We start from the raw sequence: 22,406 nt of genomic DNA on the forward strand, positions 1-22,406 counted from the left end.
ACAGTTAGTTTAAGCATGTAAAAGAGAAAAAAAAATATTTTGCATAAAAAAAATAATATAATTATAAAAAACAAACACCTAAAATCTAAAAGAACTTCAATTAACAATTAGATATATACAACCAGTGGGTCATGCAGTAAAATTACACCACTTTAATCATTTGCATTGGAAGGCATGTAATTTTTCATTTTATTTCTTTTTAGTGCTTGGCTGCATACACTTTGTTTATGCATAAAAAATGATGCATAATTGTGAATCTCATAATGCTAAATAAAAAACATTAAATAAGCTAATGTATTGGATTGATTACATTCAGCCTATCTTAACAAAGTTAGTGACATCATGGTAGAAGGTCACTACTCCAATGACAAGCCAGGTTAATTAAACCACTGATCCGACATCATGGTAAACAAAGTAATATCATTTATATCAAGGGAGCTGAGTGACTTTCAAAGCTATATATTGATTGAAAGTAATTCTACATATAAATAAGGCACATGATTGACAACATTAAGTGTAAACTTTTTACTAGGCCAAATGGTCCACAGTTAAGGAGCCAGAGAATTATTTACTGAAGAAATGTAATACACATCTCATGGTATACTACACAAGACCAAATTAATCGACTCAAGGCAACCAATTATCAATGTGAAAATTAAAAAGCAATTTACCTTTTAACTTGAAAAACAAAAACAGAAAAATAAACATTTTTTCCTTAGATGGTGTGTAAAGACTACACCTTGATTTAACAAATCAATAAACAGGACATAAAATATACTGTAACCACAGACAATTTCAGTATCAAATTAAATAATATATTCAATAGGAATGTAAACCTTAACAATAACAAGATACAAAAACACACCAAAAACAATTTTTTTCTGTTACTTTTAGGGTACAAAGGTTTACGGGCAAGTTAAGAGGACTTTTAACCCTGTCAATTACTCTCCTCCCTGCTCAAATCACCCTGCCCCCAGACAATTACCAACTGACCCTGTAAGTATTAGGGATCATCACGATCATCTCCCAATGCCCATTGGCATGAAGAAGTCATTGTCATTTCATCATGTCTCTATAACCTCTGCCTGTTGGGATGTAAGGCCTCCTTTCTTCATCTCCTTGTCATTGATAATCTCTTCATTTTTTTTTGATCGATTGAATGTTCTTTTTAACTCCTCATTTGAAATGGTACTTGGCCAGAAGATTAGATTCTAATGTTTGTTGCAAGCACTTCTTCTGAAAACCATTTTTGAGGATTCTAAAATAATATGTAGGCTTATGATTTCCTTATATTTGTCACCATACCAAAGGATTGGCCAACTTTCCCAATTATATTTTTGTTCTTCCTTTTATAAGCAATTTCCAACATCTGTTGTTACTCCTCTTCCCAAATAGATGTATTACCCGACTTTTTCCATCCATTTTTTTTTCTAAGCTGAGTGGTTCTTTGACTTGGGCATCAATTTTCAAAGACTTCAGTTGTTCAAATGTTAATCAATTCACCATACTTTGCCTAGCTAAATACCTTCTGTTGAACACCCTGGTGGGTTCTAAATAGCAAACTCAGATAAAGAGCATGGCTCAAGTTCTCTCAGATGAATGTCAATGTCCATTGAAGGCCTTGTTTTCCATTTACCAATCTATAGCCTATTTTGATTATGTAATCAATATGGCTTTTACTATCAGGTATTTGTTTCCATTGTAACAGTTTTTTTTTAGCAGTTTTCCTGTCTGGAATGATGCCATATTAAAAATGCTATTATATAAATGGGCACCAGGAGATCAGATATCAGAACAGCGATGTCATTATGACTTTGATCCCCGCTCATCATGTGACCAGTTGTCTAGTCTTCATCTCCCCAGCACCATTTGAAATTTTGTTTTTACTTGTTGTAGTTTCCATAGCAAAGCTTTTTGTATAAGATAGAGTTGATAGCCCAAAGCTTATGTTCCTCCTTCATCTAATAGTTGACTAATTGAGAGAGGATTAGGTTCACCTAGCTCGGATGAGTACCTAAATCACATTAGGGAAAGTAAAGCAGTGTTGAAACAGGTGAACTCTACCTCACCTGACCCATGGATTATCAGGCTGGAAACAGTACTTTACTTCCTTTAGGTTCAGGATAGATAAGGTATAAATATAATATTCTCTCAGTAAGATTGGTGTGTTATTGTAGGGAGTAACTTTATACAATTAACTGGCAGTGAGTAAATATTCAGATCCCAGTGTTAGTTCGAAGTTCATGGCCAACTAACATTTTAGATGTACAGTGCCTATTGAAGAATGCTCAACTGTCAGATTATAGGCTATATTAAAAAATAGCCAACAGCAACAGCAAAAAAAATGTTCAAAGAAAATATTACACATTGATTGAAATATCATAAACTTCTCTGGAGTTGACTGTAGTAGTTTCATTCAGATTTGGTCGACTAGTCACAGCACAGTTGTTGTTTGCATTGTCATTTTCATCTAAAAATAATAGGATTTATAAACATTAGGGTGTACAATGCTGCATTTAAAATGCTGCAAACATGCTGCATTTAGAAACCTTATCCAAAGAAATCAAAGTTATTATTAAGTTGATGTCAAAACAAGTTTAAAAATTAAAAGAAGAAAAATTCTAAAAATTACAAAACTAACATATTAAATATTAGGGTAAAAAACTTACTTTGAATAAAAAAAAAATTTCCATAAAAAAAACATTTTATTTTATATTTACATTTCGCATAAGGTAATAGAAATCTAGTATTTTTACTTTCTCGTATATATGAAGTATAGAGAAATTATTGTACCATGCACAAAAATAACATGAAATTTTGAAAGTTTTCACCATTTTACTACTCAGTCCTTCATCACATCCAGAGTATAGAGGACTTATTTAAACCAGGCAAAAATTATAAATACAAATATATAAACATTTTGGCGTTTTATGCATTATCGAGTCGTAAAAACTGGACTTTGCAATTCTGTTCGTTGTCTGTGTGTGTGTCTGTCTGTGTGTAAACACGATAACTTGAGTACCGTTACAGCTAGGTTGATGAAATTTCATATTAAAGTATTTTATCAAAATCGTAGATCCGTATCAACCTTTGAGCGATTTCAGATAACCGGAAGTGGGACTTCTTCTACTTTGAATATTTCAAAAGCCTATAACTTGAGTACTATTTCAGATAAATAAAATTTCACATGTAAGTAAAAGATCTAATTCTCTACCATCTGTCAAATTTTGAGTAATTTCCGTTGATTGGAAGTACTAATTTACGCTATTTCCAATTTCTCAAAAAACGAAGGTAAATTAAGACTAATAATATTCCACTATTATACACTTTTTATTTGGCGTTCACATATGTACAATTCATTTTTCTACGAGATTTTATTCTATTTTAAAAAGTTTAAGTATTTAAAATGGATTAAAATTCATGTCTATATCCCGAGTTCCCATATTCGAGAAAGTTTAGGGGGGATCGCTCCCGGTTTATTATTTTTTTTAATATTAAATATTTAAATAAATGCAGAGTCATGTAAACATAATAAATTAAATCTGCATAAAAGTAAATACATAAGAAATTTAAATAAGAGTATCTTTTGGATACAAATCAAATGAAGAATAAAGTAAAAAACTTAAAAATTAGATATTTTAGTCATTACCTTCTAGTTTAAAGTATTCACTTTCTTCATGCAAGTCTATAACTTTGAAAACTTGTCGTTTTTCCTGCCTTTCCACATAGTTCATTTCTTCTGGGTCAGCTGATTCTTCATTGGTGAAAAACAATTAAGTTTTCATAGTCTTACATTTTTTTTTCTCAACAATTTACATAATATTCATACAATATAATAAATTTACAAGTCATCATCATAAATAGACACACATTCTTACCTCCCCTTCTATCATTGAGGGTGGTAGTGGGTTCAGTATCCTCATGTCTCAAACTTTGTTCATTGTTGTCGTCACCTATTCAAGATTAAATATTATATGGATAGTACTAGTGCAAGCACTTACATATTAAAAAATTGTTCCTTGCTTTAAAATAGATACCTTTGTCCAAATTTCTTTGGCTGATTATACTATTTAGTTTTGTATTTCTAAATACATTAGAAAATGCATATAAAGTCACAACATATATATTTACCCTCATCTTTTTCCCCCGAATGTTGGCATACTTGTTTCTGATTGCAAAAGCTAAAAGAAATACTAATTTCAGTAATGTTTTCAATATTTAAATTTTAAGATGCATTGATATTAAATATTCATAATAATTAATGGCAAAAGACTGAGCTTTTATTATTGTTAACAATACAATTAGTGTGGTTATGAATAAAGTACCAAATAAACATACATGGGATACTGTAAAAAATACAACTATTTAATTTTTTTTTACATTATCCCCATCAATTACGCTGGACATTTCCTCCCACCGACATTACCACCCCCACCCCCACCCACCCCCAGTAAATTACCCAGTAGGACATTAGCCCTAAGTTATTTACTGATAAAAGCGATAGAGATAGATTAAGGATACATTAGGGCTAGCTATAAGATAATGTTGAGGGGGGGGGGGGGAATTGTTAACAGGGGTCCTAGACCCACTTTAGTGACATCAGTATTTTAAAAAAAAATTATTATTTTAAATTTATATTTACCATATTGGATATTTCCAGCACTGTTTCCTACAATAACAAACTGAAAAGCAAAAAACATATTGTACAAACTTACAAATATAACTCTTAATTCATTTAGTACTACTGTAAAACTACATAGTTGCTTGGAACAGTGTTTTTTAAATGACTGTTTATAATTTAATAAAATAAGAAGTTGTGAATTATTTATGTAATTCATTAGAACTCTATATTTTTTACCTGCAAATAAAGTAGCTAAGACTGTAATTATGCCTATACTGCATATAGGGCCTATAATGCTGGCCTGTACTAAGGCTTTCACTGAAAAAAATTGCCATAATAAATGTGTTAAAAATACTGCCAAAAACGGTATTGTTAAATTGAGTGACAAGTTAAACTAAGCCACCTTTCCTCTACTCCATATTTTAATGATATAATGACCTTAAGATATAAAAAGTTTATTTTTATTCAATGAAATAGATACAAGATGTCACCAATGGGAAATGGGTATTAGAACTGTAGGTGGGGATAGATAGGGGGTGAATAGAGGGTGAAGAGGGATCTTTAAAAACCTAGTTTGTCGTAAAGTTTAGAAAATTACTTGCAATACAGAGATTACTAGCCATATTTTCTTGGATAATTGTAAATAAACAAATAAAGTGAAATTAAGTGGAATTATAAATCAATCACTGGCTCAAAAATTATGTTAGTAAAAGCTATGTTAATCAGCTTCAAAAAGTTTAGCAATTATCCATTTAGCACATTGGTCATTTCGTTCAGGTGACAATATTTCAATATAGGTGGGTAGGTTAGTTTATAAAAAAGGTCTCAACTTGCACCTTAATAACCACCACTACATAGTACAATTTTGGCTTTCAAGTTAGTAATTATGCTTACTTTATCTTACAACATACACATTAGATTAAAATATAAACATATTGTGACATTTTAACTGCAGTAATGTTTTTACAGGCTGAAGGAATTATAAGTGCCATGGCTAGTTAATCAAATGTAATTAATATAAACCTGTTTAGATTTTCTATGCCAGAAATGAAAAATTATAATCATCTTACAATTCAAAAGTGAGCTTTTGTAAAATAAACTTTCAATAACATCTGCATCAACACGTTATGAAACTAATGAATTAGAAAATGTTTTATAAGACAAGAAACAATAGAAATGCAAAACATGGAAATGAAATGGTGATGGGTTTGTCAATCGTTCTGGATGGATACTGGCAGCAGAGTCACATGCCTTGGAATGGAACAAATGACACAGAGGTCTACCCAAAATGACATGGCACTGTAGGGTGCTGGAGAAGGGTGAGAAAAAACAGCTGAAAAGTGTGGCAGGAGAAGATTGGAAAACCTTGACACTCTCCCAAACAATGTTTTTTTTTAAGAAGTATCTACTGTTGTGGACAACTGCAACAAAATTCTATTGATGAGAAAATACTTATACCTAGATGTAAAAATCCATGTTTTATTCAATTCTATATTTTGTTTCTTTTAAAAGCTGTTATTTTATAAAATTTAAAAACAGCTGTTTAGCAAATACAATAAAAAATGGATATCATTGTAGAGTTTCTATTTTTAGTATAAATGTACACCATTTGATGATTATGAAGTGTAAAGGAAAAAAAGGGGTTTTAGGTAGCCAATATGTTTGAAATTAATCATCTACTACTTGAATATAATATAGTGTTTTCTTTTTTTTAGTGTTTTATTAAAAGCTTTGCATAGTTATTTAGTTTAGAAAGTATTAAACTTTTGTTTTTAAAACACACTTTACTGTATAAATAAAAATGTATCAAGTAGGCCTACATAGAAATGTTTATCTATCCTTAAAATTTTTAAATATTTCTCTCAGTAATATACAATGTATTTATGTAAATTCATGTATTTTTTAAACAAATGATTTAAATCTGTTACATGGGGCTTGTATCACAAGTGGTTTGATCATAATGCATTTGAACCTAGGTAGTTTCTATAAGTTGCAGCATGATTATAAATGAAAGTCATCCAGACCATTTAAGTCTTAATTATGGAGAATGTTGATGAGTATAGAGGATATGGGAATTAAATGTATTGCGCACATAAAATTTGGTTTCAGAGAGAACTTGGGAATAGGACACACATTTAGCATATGCTCACTCAACAGATTGCTATTTCTATTTTGCCCAAAGCTTAATACCAAGTTAGCTCAGGTTGGACTGAAAGTAGAATATACAACTAGTACAGATATACATCAATGTTCGTTCTCTTGCCCCCTATTTCATGTACCACATACGCATTTGTCATTTAATTGATCACAAAACTAGTATTTATTTGACAAGAATATTTTTATGACATTTTAATTTGATTAATTTATATCTTAACATTTATATATATTTTCAAGCAGATCTACATTATCTGTTAGTGTAAATTTTTACCTGCTGCACAATATATATCAAATGTGTACTCAGTAATAAATCTAATAAATCAGGCTTTGGAAGAAAGTTATTGACTTTTTTCTTTCATGTAATTACTATTATTGGCAACTCAAAGGACAATTGTTACATAAAATGTGATTAATTTTAACATGATTTAAAACTCTACATAGGTACAAAGCACTGTGGTAAACAATCTATGGTTAAAGTACCTAAATCTCAATTTCAAAGTAGAGATAACTCTTGTATTTAACGTATGCCAATCTTTTAAACTAAACACTTGTTTAAATTTACTTATCCAACTCAATTTTAAATAAATATGCACAAACATTAATTATTTACTTTCAGTCATGTCTTTTTCATCTTTTCCAGGGGATGTACTACCTAGATAGAAAAAAATGACAAACCAATTATATGAATGAATGACATATATGCAGTAAATCATGTCCTTAATCTACTATTTGATTCAACCTATCCAACTCAATTTTGAATAAATATGTACAAAGATTAACTATTTACCTTCAGTCATGTCTTTTCCATCTTTTCCAGGGGATGTACTACCTAGATAGAAAAATAATGACAAACCAATTATATGAATGAATGACATATATGCAGTAAATCATGTCCTTAATCTACTATTTGATTTAACCTATCCAACTCAATTTTAAATAAATATGCACAAACATTAATTATTTACTTTCAGTCATGTCTTTTTCATCTTTTCCAGGGGATGTACTACCTAGATAGAAAAAAATGACAAACCAATTATATGAATGAATGACATATATGCAGTAAATCATGTCCTTAATCTACTATTTGATTCAACCTATCCAACTCAATTTTAAATAAATATGTACAAAGATTAACTATTTACCTTCAGTCATGTCTTTTCCATCTTTTCCAGGGGATGTACTACCTAGATAGAAAAATAATGACAAACCAATTATATGAATGAATGACATATATGCAGTAAATCATGTCCTTAATCTACTATTTGATTTAACCTATCTAACTCAATTTTAAATAAATATGTACACAGATTAACTATTTACCTTCAGTCATGTCTTTTCCATCTTTTCCAGGGGATGTACTACCTAGATAGAAAAATAATGACAAACCAATTATATGAATGAATGACATATATGCAGTAAATCATGTCCTTAATCTACTATTTGATTCAACCTATCCAACTCAATTTTAAATAAATATGTACAAAGATTGGCGATTTACCTTCAGTTGTGTCTTTTTCATCTTTTCCAGGGGATATACTATCTTGATAGAAGAATAATGAAAAACCTATTGTATGAATACATGAATTATATATGCAGTAAATCATGTCTTTAATCTACTACCTGAAAAACGTAAAGCAAAATGTAAAAATGAATATTTAATACTGATATTTAGTGTGAAAACAAGGAAGAAATCATGACTTTAACATGGAAAAAAGTAAAATACACTCTTAATATTATTCAATTTAAATATTGCATTGATACTATATTATTTAAAAGTTTCAATTAAATTTAAAAAGAGAGATTTATGAAGCTAGAGTTCATCCATTTATTACAACCACACAAAGAAAAAAAAAAGTGGAGAGCAACTTATAGCCGAGTCCGATGGAGATGTGTGGTAATGGCTCTTTGCTCCTCCGAGGTTACAAAAGAATAAGAAGTCAAGACACAGAAAAAAGGATGAGGAATCTTACAATTAAATTTGTCAGTTTGATTGTATTACTAACTAGTGTATCAGTGTATTGTATCTTTCATGTCTTTTAATACAACAATCTCTATAATTATTCTATTTCTAATGGGCAGAAAAAAGTATTCCAAAATAAAATTCAGTTTTTTAACTGGAATTTATATGACAGAAAAATCAGTGCGATAACAATCTGTATTGGAAAGTAAATGATTTTTTTCCTAGCCAAACTTAAATTTGAAAATTTTTTATGTTGGTATTTTACCAAAAGATTATATTGTAATCAAAACAATTTGGCTCTAATAGCAATAATCTGGGTGAAATTGATAGTTTTCTCCATACAGTAGAAACAGTGGTACCTCACCATGGCTTTGTGGAATAATGAAGCATGACAGTATTATAATATACGAGCAAACCCAAAAAGTAGCATACACCGCTATTTAGTTGTTTTATTTTCTACTTTTTAGTAATTCATAATTTGTGAATTCGACACTACCAATGCTACAACAGAATTTTTTTTTTGCTTTGAAACACTATCAGTAGCTCGTGAAGGACGACTATCGTCACCCACCTCCACTCACACCCCCCCCCCACCTCTGTGAAAGCAGCTGCCCATGACGACAGTTTACAGACGACAATGAAAAGATCAAGCAGAACTTGCTATTGTCTCCCCTTAGTTTCAAATTATTTAAAAATTAAATTATCTGCCCTTAATAACCGTCACTAATTTGACCAGGCTCTTGGATTGTAAACAGCTCTCCGGAATGGTGGGGGTGGTAGCCATATGATCTGTAGAGCATGCCTGGAGAGCGAGGAACGGGGAGGGTCAGTGTGCTTACGTGGTGGTGTCGTGCATGGTCCCTCCATGAAGAGAATTAGATATATAGATGTCCTTAAGGATTCAAAAGTTGCAATTTAACTGCAGTAAATAAGAGAGAAAACATCATAATTCTTGCAATTAAAAGTAAACATTTACCATTTTCTACTTTAAGCAATTTTGTGATATTTAACAAGCTAGTGTTGTTATACATCTGTCCTAATAAACATTGATCTGTATCAGGAATTGGTACTTTTACAGTTATAAGAACATTTCCATTTTCAGAATTTTTCTGACAGTAGCAAATCATATTTTCATCATCTTTACACTTAGCAGTATTTACAATACAGTGCTGAAAAGAAAGCAGAAAAAGTATTATAGTAGTAGATATAGACCATTACATTTAATACAAAATTTTGCCTAAAAATCACAAATCAATAACAGGGAAAATTAACAAAATTAACTGATGTAAGGAGACTATGTGTCAAGATATGCCATAAGCCATAGACCGCAGGCAAATCAAATACTTTTTGTATGACCCCTAGTTCAGAAGGACGATAAGTATGGAGCACATACTATTTTTCAAAGTGCAAAGAAATAAAGCAAAATTCTAGTTAGTGTATGACAGGTCGTAGGTATTTGTAAATTTGTGTATGTAAATTTTTTCCAAAAAAATATTGGTCTAAACATATTTATTCAAATGCATTTAGAAAAATATAGTTGATTACTTACTTTAAATTTTTTTAAACATTATTATTGAATCACAACATAAATTAAATTAAAAATCATACTCACTCTGTTACAGTTTATACAATTAGAGTCGCAAATAAAAAATGTAACAGATCTAGTTTTATCTTTATCCATGAAACAGGGCGTACTGTGTACCACAATAAAAGGATCTTGTGTTATAGACTCATTATAATATAAATTAGTGGAACTGCATAAAACATCTATTGGGAGAAAAAAAAATTGAGTTAATTTATTTATCTCATGAAAAACTATGAATTATGTTGTTTAAGCAATTATGGCCTGGAAATATATTTTTAACTTTGACGTAACTTTAGAATAAAAATCTATATTTAGCTTATCTAGATATAAACCCAAAGCGCTATGACAAAGCTTTAAAGTTTTGACTAAGAAGTAAGTAATGATCTTTGCCCAAATTTCAATAGCATGTAATATATAATGAGATTTAAATATTTAATTAATAAACATGGTTGAAAATATGACAACCACAACTTAATTATCTCTAAAATACCTTTCTCAGCCTTGTGTCTATCTTTATTTTTATCTTCAAGCTTTGTGCTATCTATTAAAAGAATTAAAAGAAAATTTATATTAGTTTAGATTTTAAATAGGTTTAAACATGACTTTCTTGTAAACTGATCTGTCATGTTATGAACAGAAATGCAACAGATAACATAAAATTGTCATATTTTTCAGTGTAGTATACAAGTATAATATAAGGCATGTTTGCATAGGTAAAAGTAGGTCATGGTAGCTAGATCATAAGTTGTTTATTATATTTCTGAAACTTCACAATTTAACACTACGTTCAAAATAGCATAAAGGCTACATTGTTTAACTACTTTAAAAAGTTAGGTACTGTATTTTCCGGTGTATAACACAACTGCTCATGCAAGTTCCTTATCTCCCACTTCAAATAGTCTGTGATATAAAGTAAAGTTCCTCTTCCAACCTGACCAGAGTTTCTTCTATGCATCTCTTCGGCAGAGCCCATAATTGCTTTTGCTTACTTAATACTTAACTCTGTGTCTTAACTTTTAAAGTTTATTACTAATATTAGGCCAATAAGCGTAAATTGTATGTAGCAAATTGATAATAATGTCATGAAAATGAAAAGTAGCGAGGGGAAGTGGATCTATTTTCTGCCTTTTTACTCATGCCATACAATATATAGGCTATTATAGGGCCTAGTATATAACTAGATATAAATAGATTTTATATATATATATATATATATATATATATATATATATATATATATATATATATATATATATATATATATATATAATAAAAATAATAGGCCTTCATAACATGAACATAAAAATAATTTAAAAAAAAAATGTTTAAAAGAGAAAATAATAGACTGCTTACCCACAGCCACAAATGTCAATGTAAGTAGTAAATTTAGTAATAAATAAAAACCAACTGAATCCATGATTGTAGGTGGGCTGCTTAGAAATGAATCTAATATCTGAAAAACAGAAAAAAGCAACTACTAAACAGTGAATTTAAGACACATAAATAATAACCATTACAATGGTCTATATGTTAATTTTATAAAATTAGTACAAAGGGAGTTAGAGAGAACTTTTGAATAGTGTGCATGAAAAAATGAGGGGAGGGTGGGGAGGTTTACCCTATTGACTTTAGGCAAGACAAAAGCTTTATTTATTCACATCTAGAATCTAGTTTAATTTTGTGTTTAATAAGATTTCTTGTATTTAAGCTAACCTACCTTAAAATTAGCACTTATACTTTAATGATTTAGGGAATATTCTTCGCCGTGGTTAACGTTTGATAGTATGTTTTGTCTTCACCGGCAGTCGTAAGTTCTATAAGAGTCTCAGCTGTGTGTGTCGTTTATATATAAAAAAAAAACAACGGGTTTTCCCATAAATCAACAACAATATTCGCGATGATTTCCCGTTTCAGATTAAATCTAGATCTAGATGAGTGTTGTAATGGTATGTCCGATTATGACTTAATGTTTTGGTTCACGGGTGGTAGATCCGTGTCTAAAATCGGTAAATCTAGATCTATATTTATTTAAGTAAAATTTTAGTTTTTTTTTTTTGTTTTTTGTGTTTATTTATATGTCCACTGTTTAAGACTGTTTTAAATTTCTACAACCTAGCCAGCGGTTAATAATAATAAGGCCTACAACCAGAGTTTCTTCCAGGCATCTCTTGGGGGGGGGGGGGGGGGGGGGAATAAAGCGTCCCTTCTTGGTAAAAGAAAAACAAAACGCGATACATTGAGAAAATATCGATACTAGTCATAGAGAACAGCGATCTCTACTTGTGCGCTTTGTCGATGTTACACTTTGTGACTTTTAACCTGTGGAATATTTCATTGATTTTATTGAACTTATGTATCGCTAAAGACACAACAGGCAAAGATATTTAGCTTGACTGCCAGCAGCGCTCGAGAAATATGGCATAGAGATTGGTGAATGTCGAGGTCAGATATGTGATAATGAAGCTATTATGAAAGGAAAACGATATGATTATATCGTCGTCATAGTATTAATTCGCTTTGAGAATTGGAGGAAAAGGTTTCAAACACTTAGAATACTAAATTCGTACACTATTCCCCTGAATTGTAACAGCCTTACATGTTGAAGACACCAATGGTAAACCTTGGTCCCCGCAGGTGCCCTGTCAAAACGGCCCGGGACAAATCGGCCCTGTCAAAAAGCACCCGTTAATATAACCCCGTCTAATCGACCCCGACAAAACAACCCAGTCAAAATAGCCCCGTCAAAAGGGCCCCGACGTATTGGCTCCCGTCAAATCGGCTCCCGTTATATTGACTCGCGCTATGGTCGGCCCTAAACTTTAGGCTCCACGTATAACGGCTACCAGGGCCGTTATAACTCCCACAATTCATTAGATTAACGGGGACTCACTTACTCTAGAGATGGTTCTACTATTTATTAAATCAGTTCTATATAAGCGCCCATTTACTTTACAGATAACTTTGCATTAAAATACGTTAACTTTAGCGCGACTTTTACCATGCCCTACAGTTCATATAAAACGATAAGGGCACAATTATTTGAAATGATATCACTACAATGTATAAAAAAACAATATGTTGATGCACAAACCCATATTATTGAGCGTATCCTTATAGTCTCTCAAAAACAATATGGACATTTTTATTCTATACTAGACTACCCGTCATCCGTTGGATAACTGTGGGTTTCGTGGGTCATCCATAAAAAACATCAAGGTCTGTCACTTATCGTCACAAAAAACCAGACCACACATTCAAAAAGATGTTTTTTATCTTTTAAAAACACCGAAAACACCGATTTCGGACTATCCCTTCATATACTGACGTCACAGGTGACCTACTCAACTCTACTTCACCTGCCCAGTGTCCCGCCAAGTCTGAGACAACATGTTTTTGTCGTTTAAAATAACGGTTCAAGCCAAGCATGTCTCTGACCACACTATCACTTCATATGCCTAGGACAAAGAATCAGATTAACTCTACTTCACCTGCCCTATATACCGCCAAGTTCAGATAGGCAACTTTATCATTCACATCTAAAAAATAAAATAAAAATTGAAAAAAAAATTATCATTGACGTATTGGTCTAGAACCTGTGCAACCCGCATGCAAGCCAATTAGATTACACTAACAACTTAGCTATTTAACTTGTGACGTCACAGATATATTTTTATACTATACTTTAATACTTTGAGTCTCCTTATGCAAATTGATTTACGCGCATAGGTCTAGATCTAAGTCTATTAGTAGTAGCTTTCAAATTAAGATTTTTATAAAATAATGAAGGTCTGAAATTATCTAGATCTAGATAGAATTATCTAGATCTAGATTCTACGAGTCGTTTGCTTAAGTCTTAAGTCTAGTATTTGCGTAACTCTTGCTAGATCTAGAAATTCTAGATCTAGAATCTAGATCTAATCATTAGACCTATTCTAGCTAGATAGATCTAGATCTAGATAGATAAATCACAAAGATAATAAGGTTAGGGCTAGGGTTAGGCTTAAACCAATGTCTAGCGTTGGTTTGGGTTTTGTGTTAAGCTTTAGGCTAAGGTGGATGCTTAGGTTTTGGTCTTTTTGTTAAGGCTAGGATTAAAGTAGTATATAGGTATAGAATTCTAATTAGAGTTAGGAATCTAACTTGAGAGAGGGGGGGGGGGGGGGAGAGGGGGGTAATGGACAGGGGGGGGGGGGGTAATTGCCCCGCGGGGTAAATACTGTGGGCAAAATGTCCGGGGGTAATTTCCGGGGGGGGGGGGGGTGGTAATTTCCTGTAGCCTCATATAATACATCAAAACGAATAAAGGATGCCCCTACAATTTATCAAAAACAATATGGATTTAATTACTCAGCAAATACCCTTAAATTTTATCCAAATGTCCCCAAATGTTTTTAAAATTTAAAATTATGATGGGTATAATTACTTCAAATATATTATATGAATATAAGCTTACCTACTACAAAGAAGCCCCTGCAGTGCATAAAAATAATTATGGACATAATTACTCTATGGATCTCCTTGAAAAGTAGTATAACGAATATGGGCATAATTACTCTACGTCTTTAAAGATGCCCATACAGTGCATATGCATTAATGGGCAAAAGTATTCTAAAAGATGCCCCTTCACTATGCTAAATAAATATCAGAAACACACACTTTAATATAAAGACCGCATGTATTAAAGAAATGTTTAATTACTATTTATATACTAAATCCCTCTTTTTCCATAAAAGTTGTGCAATACAGACAATAAAGACGATTGAGTATTACAATTTGTTTTGGGTGAGATTAGTAAATAAATAAATCAGTCAGCAGTTAGAGTGGATACAAATGAAAACTTGTGATTACACAGTCAAGCTGTGGTTAATCTAAGTTTGTTACTAATGCCGTTAAAGTCGTCAATGAATAAAGCTACATTTGGCGAAAGAGGTGTAAATCGAACTTTTGCAAAAAAGTGAGTTAAGAGGTATTCTATTGATAAGAGTAGGGGGAGAGAAGGTATAACTTTCTGACATTTCAGAGTTGTGTGCGTATGGGAGAAGGTTTAGCTTTCAGAGACATTTTGTGACAATAAACTCTACGGCGTTAACCCCCACTCATAAAATACCACCTATATAGAAGAGAAGGTCGTTGAGATACGTATTGAATAGGTTGTTCGTTTAATACTCTTTTTGTAACAAAATTCTGCTATCTAGTAAGCATTGATTAGCCTTTACGACACTTTATCTATCTGTACACTGTTTCGTATGTCCATTTAACATTAGAAAATTGATGTTGCGAATTTTAGATGAATACTTATTTTTAAAGGCCTATACGCTGAAAAAAAAAATCATTTTATTTCCAAAGAATAGGCCTCCACATCCCGATCGTATTCTTCCCTTAAAATGTAGTTTTTGAATTTGGGGTCATCCATAAATGACGTCACGCTCTTTTTGGACTAGTTTTACCTCCCCCCCTCCCCTCCGTCACACGTAGTCATAAAAAGCCAGACCCCCCCCCCCTAAAATAACGTCACACCTCAGCCTACAACCTTCAAAATTGCTGCTGAATTTTCCTTAGAACATCGATATTTTTCCAAAATCTTGTCAGAACTCAGTCGATATAGAGTATTTTGATCAATTCCTATTACAAGTTATTAAAACCGTTTTCTAAAACGCGAAATAATGCAAAAAAGTGACGTCATACCATCTGAGCCCCCCTTCCCCCTCATCACACACCGTCACAAAATTACAGACCCCCCCTCCCCCTATAAGTGTGACGTCAGTTATGGACGATCCTTTAAAAAAAAATATTCCCAAAACAGATATAAATATTGATGATGAAGTATGAACACGTAAGGGGTTTCTTAACTGTTTGCTTTCAGAGTTTTAACTCCTTGATGGGATGGGCTCTGCCACCAGTCAGACTAACGCATCATTTCCGGGTCACTGAACCGCCTGAACACTGTTTTGCCTCTCACCCCGTGCTGGATATCCAATCAACGTACAGTAACAAGCAGTGCGGTAGCGAGGTCGGGTGTCACCCGGTGCGGCACTTAATGGTGTCACCCCCTCAGCGGCGTAGCGATTTTCACCCCCCCCCCTCAAACTTTCGATTCCCCCCCCGTCAAATTTTTCTCTATATATTTTACTATTTTTTGCCTTGGTGTCACCCCCCCCCCCTAATGCGGTCCGCACCCCCCCCCTCGCTACGCCTCTGGGAACAAGTGCTAAGATAGACGATTGGGAACTCTGACTTTTATTTTTATACCGTCGCTAAACTAGGTAAGCTATCTCATGAACGACCAAACACTTTTATTCAAGTAAGCAATTTTATTTTTGTGCATTTTAAAACTTGTTATTATGAAGGTATTTTTGTTTTTGATTTGTTCATTGTGTAGTTCGAATCACTGTAAATCGCTACTACATTTTCTTGCTCGCAGTGAAAGTTGCCGTTAGTAGACTAGCATTTAAAACAAACCATCGACTACACCTGGATATTTTTTTTTTAATACAAGGCATTAATTTACTTTTCTTTATGCGGGGGGGGGGGGGGATGGAAGGGTTTGAGAAGCTGGAGTCCGTAGGGCGTCTCAGAGTCAACCCAGGTCTAATTGATAGCTGACTCATGTTAGGGAAAGTAATGGTGGCTTGAAACCACAATAAGTTCATATGTCGATGTCAATGAAATAGGTGAACTCTGCTTCGTCTATCCCGTGGACCTCAGAGTCAGGAAGTGTAACTTTACTATTATTTTACTATGCGGGGAAGGGAGCGGGTCGGATTCTGACCCTACTCATTACACGCCTGCTGAATGTTTTGCTTGTTTTGACGTAGCATATGACGCTATTAATAGAACAACTGACCTAGATCTAGTAAACTAACGCTTGAGAGATAAGTGTTGTGTTTATTTAGAATATTACAATTTACATTGAGCTTATAAAGTTATAATCCAACTAATAATTTAACAATGTAACATAAAGATATAAAAAAGAGACAATGTGAATAAGTAACAAAGAAACTACAGCTGCAGTATAATAATAGAAGTGCGTTATATTTGATTGTGGTACAGTTGTTTTACAAACTCAAGAAAGTGACATTGTGCTACTTCTATAAAAACTAAAAGAAAAGGCTGATCTAGACCCATGTGAATCTAAGCATTACAAAAATGTAGTATCAGTCAATGTGGAGGAATGTATAAAGTTAGAGATAGACGCTAAGGATGGATATAGAGTATCGTACAGAGGCGTAGCGACCCTTCCCGGCGCCCGGGGACAAACTTTTCGATTTGCACCCCCCCCCCTCAAGATTTCGATTTGCACCCCCTCAATCTTTCGATTTGCACCCCCCCCCCGCTCGAGATTTCCAATAGCACACCCCCCCCCTTCAAACTTTCCATTTGCACCCCCCCCTCAAACTTTCGATTTGCAACCCCCCTAACCTTTCAATTTATTTTTCCAACCCATTTTGGCGCCCCATATGTCCCTTCTCCGCCCCCCCCTGGTATCGTAATTGGGGGTGGGAGAGTCAAAGGTTAAGGCATCCAGGTCAGAAAGGAGGGAGGGTGATATAGAGATGTGTCGTAGCTTGGCAGGTCAGTGGCAGAGTTTCTTCCAGTCATTTCTTGGGAAGGCTCCGCCCCTCCCCCCACCAAGGAAAATCACCCCCCCCCCCCCGAACGAAATGGAATTTATATAGTACATATATACTTTTAACAGTGCCCCCCCCCCAGAAAATTATAGCCCTCCCACATGAAAATTTCAAGTGCCCCCCCCACTCCCCCCCCCCCCCCGGAGAAAAAAGTCTGGGACAAACAGTGGTCAGAGGACGAATTGTGCGTGGTTTTGGACGTCTTTTGTTTTGATGAATACTTTTAGTAGAACATGACGATGATCTACTTAGCAATAAGATCATATGGATTAATGACATCAATGTATGTGTGAATGTCAATTGCATCTACTCCATCAACAACAGTTTTCAACTCTGTTTCAGCTACGTTGTAATTCAAAATCGCTGGTGCTTCTGTGAAAGGAAACAAAAATGCATTTACATTAACACTTTTGCTAGCTATTGTTTTTCACTTAAAGCACTTTTAGAGATTAACAAGGTAATAACTTACTTCTTTTCTTAAAAAAACAGATGACAAAAGTCATGGTGACCATAAAGCAAACCACACTAACACCTATTCCAATAAGTAGGCCTATAGTTTGAAGGAATGCTGAACTATTTTCTACAAAGCGGAAAAATAAAGTTATTAATAAATAATTCATTACTCCCTGAAATAGAAAAATGATATATCACTAAATAGTATAAAGATGATATAAGTCAATGAGTTAAACAAATTATGCAATTTATAAATTTCATGATGGATCGCTAGAGTGCTATAATGTTTTTGATATAATGTTGTTCTTCATGATGTAATGTGTTCTAGCTAAACTCTTTTGTCAAATGTAGTAAAATTCTAGCTTAACAGCAGCTAACAGTTGCCAGTTATGGTCAGATGGTGTCACGTCGCACACTTTTGCATTATGAAAAAGCAATGTTAGAAAACACATTTTAGCCGGTATTCCGCGTTTTAGAAAACTGTGTTAACAATTTGTAATATGAATTGATTAAAATATGTTGACAGTTCAGATTTTGGACAAATTTAACTGCAATTGGCCGAGGCGCAATGAACATATGAACTCTACTTCATCTGCCCAAAAGATCGCTAGGTCTGAAGAGGATTCTTTAATTTAACATTTCTTATTTGTAATCAAATGTCTAAGACTCGACCAAAAAACTTTTATCATTTGCTTCCTAACAGGTTTTTACGAAAACGAAATCAAGCAAACTACGGATAAATATGACAAATAAAGAAAATGGGTCAAAGAATAACACAATAAGCGAAGTTTGAATGTAGTCACAATTATCCGTTAATAAGAGATGTCAATTTTAATGTATGATTCAATCAGTGACACGTAATGGATTATTAAAATTACCGTTAAAACAATAATATTGACAGAGATGTTAGAATGGATTTTCCCGTTATGACCAAGGCACGAGGAGCATATACAGTAGAGTTCACCTGTACCAATGAGAGCTTGTTGGTCTCAGGAAAATTCTAATGACTTCAACCCAATTCGAACTCGGTACTTTCATGCAGAGGCGTAGCGACCCTTCCCGGCGCCCGGGGACAAACTTTTCGATTTGCACCCCCCTCGAGATTTCGATTTGCACCCCCCCTCAAACTTTCGATTTGCACCCCCCCCTCGAGATTTCGATTTGCACCCCCCCTCTCAAACTTCTCGATTTGCACCCCCCTCAACCTTTCAATTTATTTTTCCAACCCATTTTGGCGCCCCCTAAGGTCGGCGCCCGGGGAAATGTGTCCCCCCGCCCCCCCCTCACTACGCTACTGCTTTCATGTTATCAGTCTAGCGTGTATGAAACAAATGCGATACTTTATTCTTTTATTTAACACGAGCTGACCCGCGGCGTATCATACGCCGCTATTTAGTTGTTTTATTTTCTACTTTTCAGTAATTCATAATTTGTGAATTCGACAGTAACAAATGCTGCCACTGAAAATATTTGCTTAAAATACTAACCCCCCACCTTTCCCCTAACCCCCCCCCCTACCCCCCCCCCCCTCCCACCTTGAAAGCAGCCTCCTCTTAGTTACCTCCTGTAAGTTTAATATCGTTTTCAAAACTAAATTATCTGTCCCTAATAACCGTCACTAAACCCGGCTCTACGATTTGTAAACATTTAGTTTGACTACAGCTCACCAGCGCATGTGGGGTGGGGTGGGGGGTGGTAGTGATAGTGATAGAGAGAAAGAGAGGGGAGTGTAAGGCGCGCTTGCAGCTTGTTTTCTAGCGTCTCCTAGAAGAGAATTATATATATACGAGCCGACCCGCGGCATAACATACACCGCTATTTAGTTGTTGTTTTTTCTACTTTTCAGTAATTCATAATTTGTGAATTCGACAGTACCAAAGCTGACACTGGAAAATATTTCTTTAAAACACTATAAGTAGCTCGTTAAGGACCCCTTCCCCCCCCCCCCCCCAACGTTTAAAATAGTTTCAAACTAAATTATCTGCCCCTAATAGCCGTCACTAAAACCCGACTCCACGAAGGTAAGCATAGCGTGAATCACAGCCCACTAAGACCGTTTATGGGTGGGGATGGTAGGGAGCGCGTTTACAGCTTGTTTTCTAGCGTCTCCAGAAGAGAATTATATATATAGATAGATATTTTCTTATGAGCAGAATAAATTATTAATTCAATGTAAACTCGGTGTCACATTAATGTAGATTAACACACCTTCTTTGATAGAAAAGCCCATACACTAGACTAGCCTCTTGTCCATTATGGATATGTAGATGCATGTCTGTGAAATCCGAGTCCTGTAATTCAGTCAGTGTTAAAAGTACAATGCCATAGGGTAATATGGTATCCACATATTCGATAGTAATCATGGATTGATTCTGAGGTTCCTGAATTGCCTTCCCTGATATAAAAATATTTCTCATTTTTGTAAAGAATATACAGTATGGGTTCTGGGTAGCCAAAACACTTCAACCTTTATTGTAATGCTGTCCTTGTTTCTTTCCATAATAAACTGTATTATTTTTTTCAGAGTATTTCAGCTGTAATGGACCTGGAACATGAATAATTAATTAGCAAAATTAGAATTATATGTTAATATAGAGATTTTAAACAGGTATGCAAGTCAAATAAAGCTAGACTATAAGTAATATATATATTTAGAAAATCAACCATCTATTACTCTATATTACAATACATATTTTAAAATTTTTAATCCATTTTAAGCAATGTTTTTCCAATATTGTTACTCTTAACTCTGACTCTCATGCTTACACTTACATAAAACATAAATTCTCACACTTCTGGCTGTCTCATCTTCACTATGATTAGCTACACATGAATATAATCCCGTATCCTTGCAATCGCTATGCATCTGCCAATGTATACTAGTGTTGTCTTGAAATTGTGGGTTATGGAAGTTACTTCCCTTTTTGATTAGATTTATCGTCGGTGATGGGTTTCCTCCTGCCCTCGCATGTTAAGTTTAGTACATCAGATTTATTGACAGTTAAAGTCTTCACATCTTCGCCATTTACCAGGAAAACTCTTAATTGTTGGCTTATCTATCAGACATATTTAGCATAGCATGTACAAAGATCCAACTAATATTTGAAATGTTTTTGAAAAGAAAAGTAATGTTATTAATGTCTAACTAAATATTAAAACCAATCATAATAGAAATTATTTATACTTAAAATTGATTAACTTTCAGAAAATTTCAAATAACATTTATAAGTGAAGATACTTTAATCGTTTTTACCTCAAAAGACACTGAAGACTATAATACAAGAAAGATGAACATTTTCTTTTGTTTTAATATTCCATTAGTGTTTAATAATTCAAAACTAATAAGCGTTGTGGCATGTGTATTATAAGTTAATAATACTTACACAAAACATTAATTAGAATTTCTGTTGTATTATTTCTGTAAAGTACCCTCTGGTGTAATGCCGTACAAATACAACGTAAGCTGTTTTGTGTCCTTGATATCGTGCAATATTCTCATTCATCACTCATGTTCAGAAGTTTCTGATTGCATTCCAATTCAACTCTTGATGTACCTCTCATTAATAAAACAATCAATGCTGTACAATCCTTCTTCTATGTTAAAATGCTTTGAATCTTCTGAGTTATAATTTATTTTACTAATTAAATTTTCTAAAACAATAACTGGTACTGATTCTGTAAATACAGAAGATAAATTATTGTGATCAAGGTATGTATAGTATAAAACCGGTAAACATGTGTATCTGTTAGTATTTGTATTTACCTTTGTTGTATTCTATCACAATACTATTTCCAATACCATGTCCTTCATTGTGTTTGTAACATTAGGATAAAGGACAACATTAAACTCGTAACGGCCTTCATTGATCTCACGAATCTTTATAAAACAATCCGCGTCAAAATAAACTGGAGTGCTGGTATTTTGAGTATGTGAACACTCGAGACTTAGGTTTTGAAAGTTTTCTTTCGGTTGCTGCAAAATAATTTGTTATGATGGATTTT

At 33.5% G+C, this 22,406-nt stretch overlaps 2 protein-coding genes and 2 long non-coding RNA genes across 4 annotated transcripts; all 4 read right to left on the reverse strand.

The window, feature by feature from the left end:
* Window positions 1-215: 215 nt before the first annotated feature.
* LOC131943843 (uncharacterized) lies at window positions 216-7,603 on the reverse strand. The gene is made up of 8 exons (XM_059304128.1): window positions 7,566-7,603; window positions 7,389-7,430; window positions 4,859-4,939; window positions 4,643-4,682; window positions 4,132-4,181; window positions 3,879-3,953; window positions 3,650-3,754; window positions 216-2,470 (listed from the first exon to the last, which is right to left on the reverse strand). Exons 1-8 carry the CDS (start codon window positions 7,573-7,575, stop codon window positions 2,361-2,363), a joined length of 513 nt encoding a protein of 170 aa, XP_059160111.1. The 5' UTR covers window positions 7,576-7,603; the 3' UTR covers window positions 216-2,360.
* Window positions 7,604-7,735: 132 nt separating this feature from the next.
* LOC131943842 (uncharacterized) lies at window positions 7,736-12,134 on the reverse strand. Its single transcript, XM_059304127.1, has 7 exons — window positions 12,041-12,134; window positions 11,677-11,776; window positions 10,814-10,864; window positions 10,351-10,505; window positions 9,715-9,907; window positions 8,277-8,318; window positions 7,736-7,785 (listed from the first exon to the last, which is right to left on the reverse strand). Exons 2-7 carry the CDS (start codon window positions 11,738-11,740, stop codon window positions 7,736-7,738), a joined length of 555 nt encoding a protein of 184 aa, XP_059160110.1. The 5' UTR covers window positions 11,741-11,776; window positions 12,041-12,134.
* A 5,964-nt stretch (window positions 12,135-18,098) lies between these two features.
* On the reverse strand, window positions 18,099-19,239 carry LOC131943831 (uncharacterized). Its single transcript, XR_009386953.1, has 3 exons — window positions 19,208-19,239; window positions 18,421-18,531; window positions 18,099-18,323 (listed from the first exon to the last, which is right to left on the reverse strand). It is a non-coding gene; the product is annotated as an uncharacterized LOC131943831 (long non-coding RNA).
* Window positions 19,240-21,365: 2,126 nt separating this feature from the next.
* On the reverse strand, window positions 21,366-22,282 carry LOC131943829 (uncharacterized). The gene is made up of 3 exons (XR_009386951.1): window positions 22,168-22,282; window positions 21,788-22,079; window positions 21,366-21,460 (listed from the first exon to the last, which is right to left on the reverse strand). It is a non-coding gene; the product is annotated as an uncharacterized LOC131943829 (long non-coding RNA).
* Window positions 22,283-22,406: the final 124 nt, after the last annotated feature.

Source organism: Physella acuta, unplaced genomic scaffold (assembly GCF_028476545.2).
Source record: "Physella acuta isolate Inbredline_101_S28 unplaced genomic scaffold, ASM2847654v3 ptg000469l, whole genome shotgun sequence".
Lineage (NCBI taxonomy): Eukaryota > Metazoa > Mollusca > Gastropoda > Physidae > Physella > Physella acuta.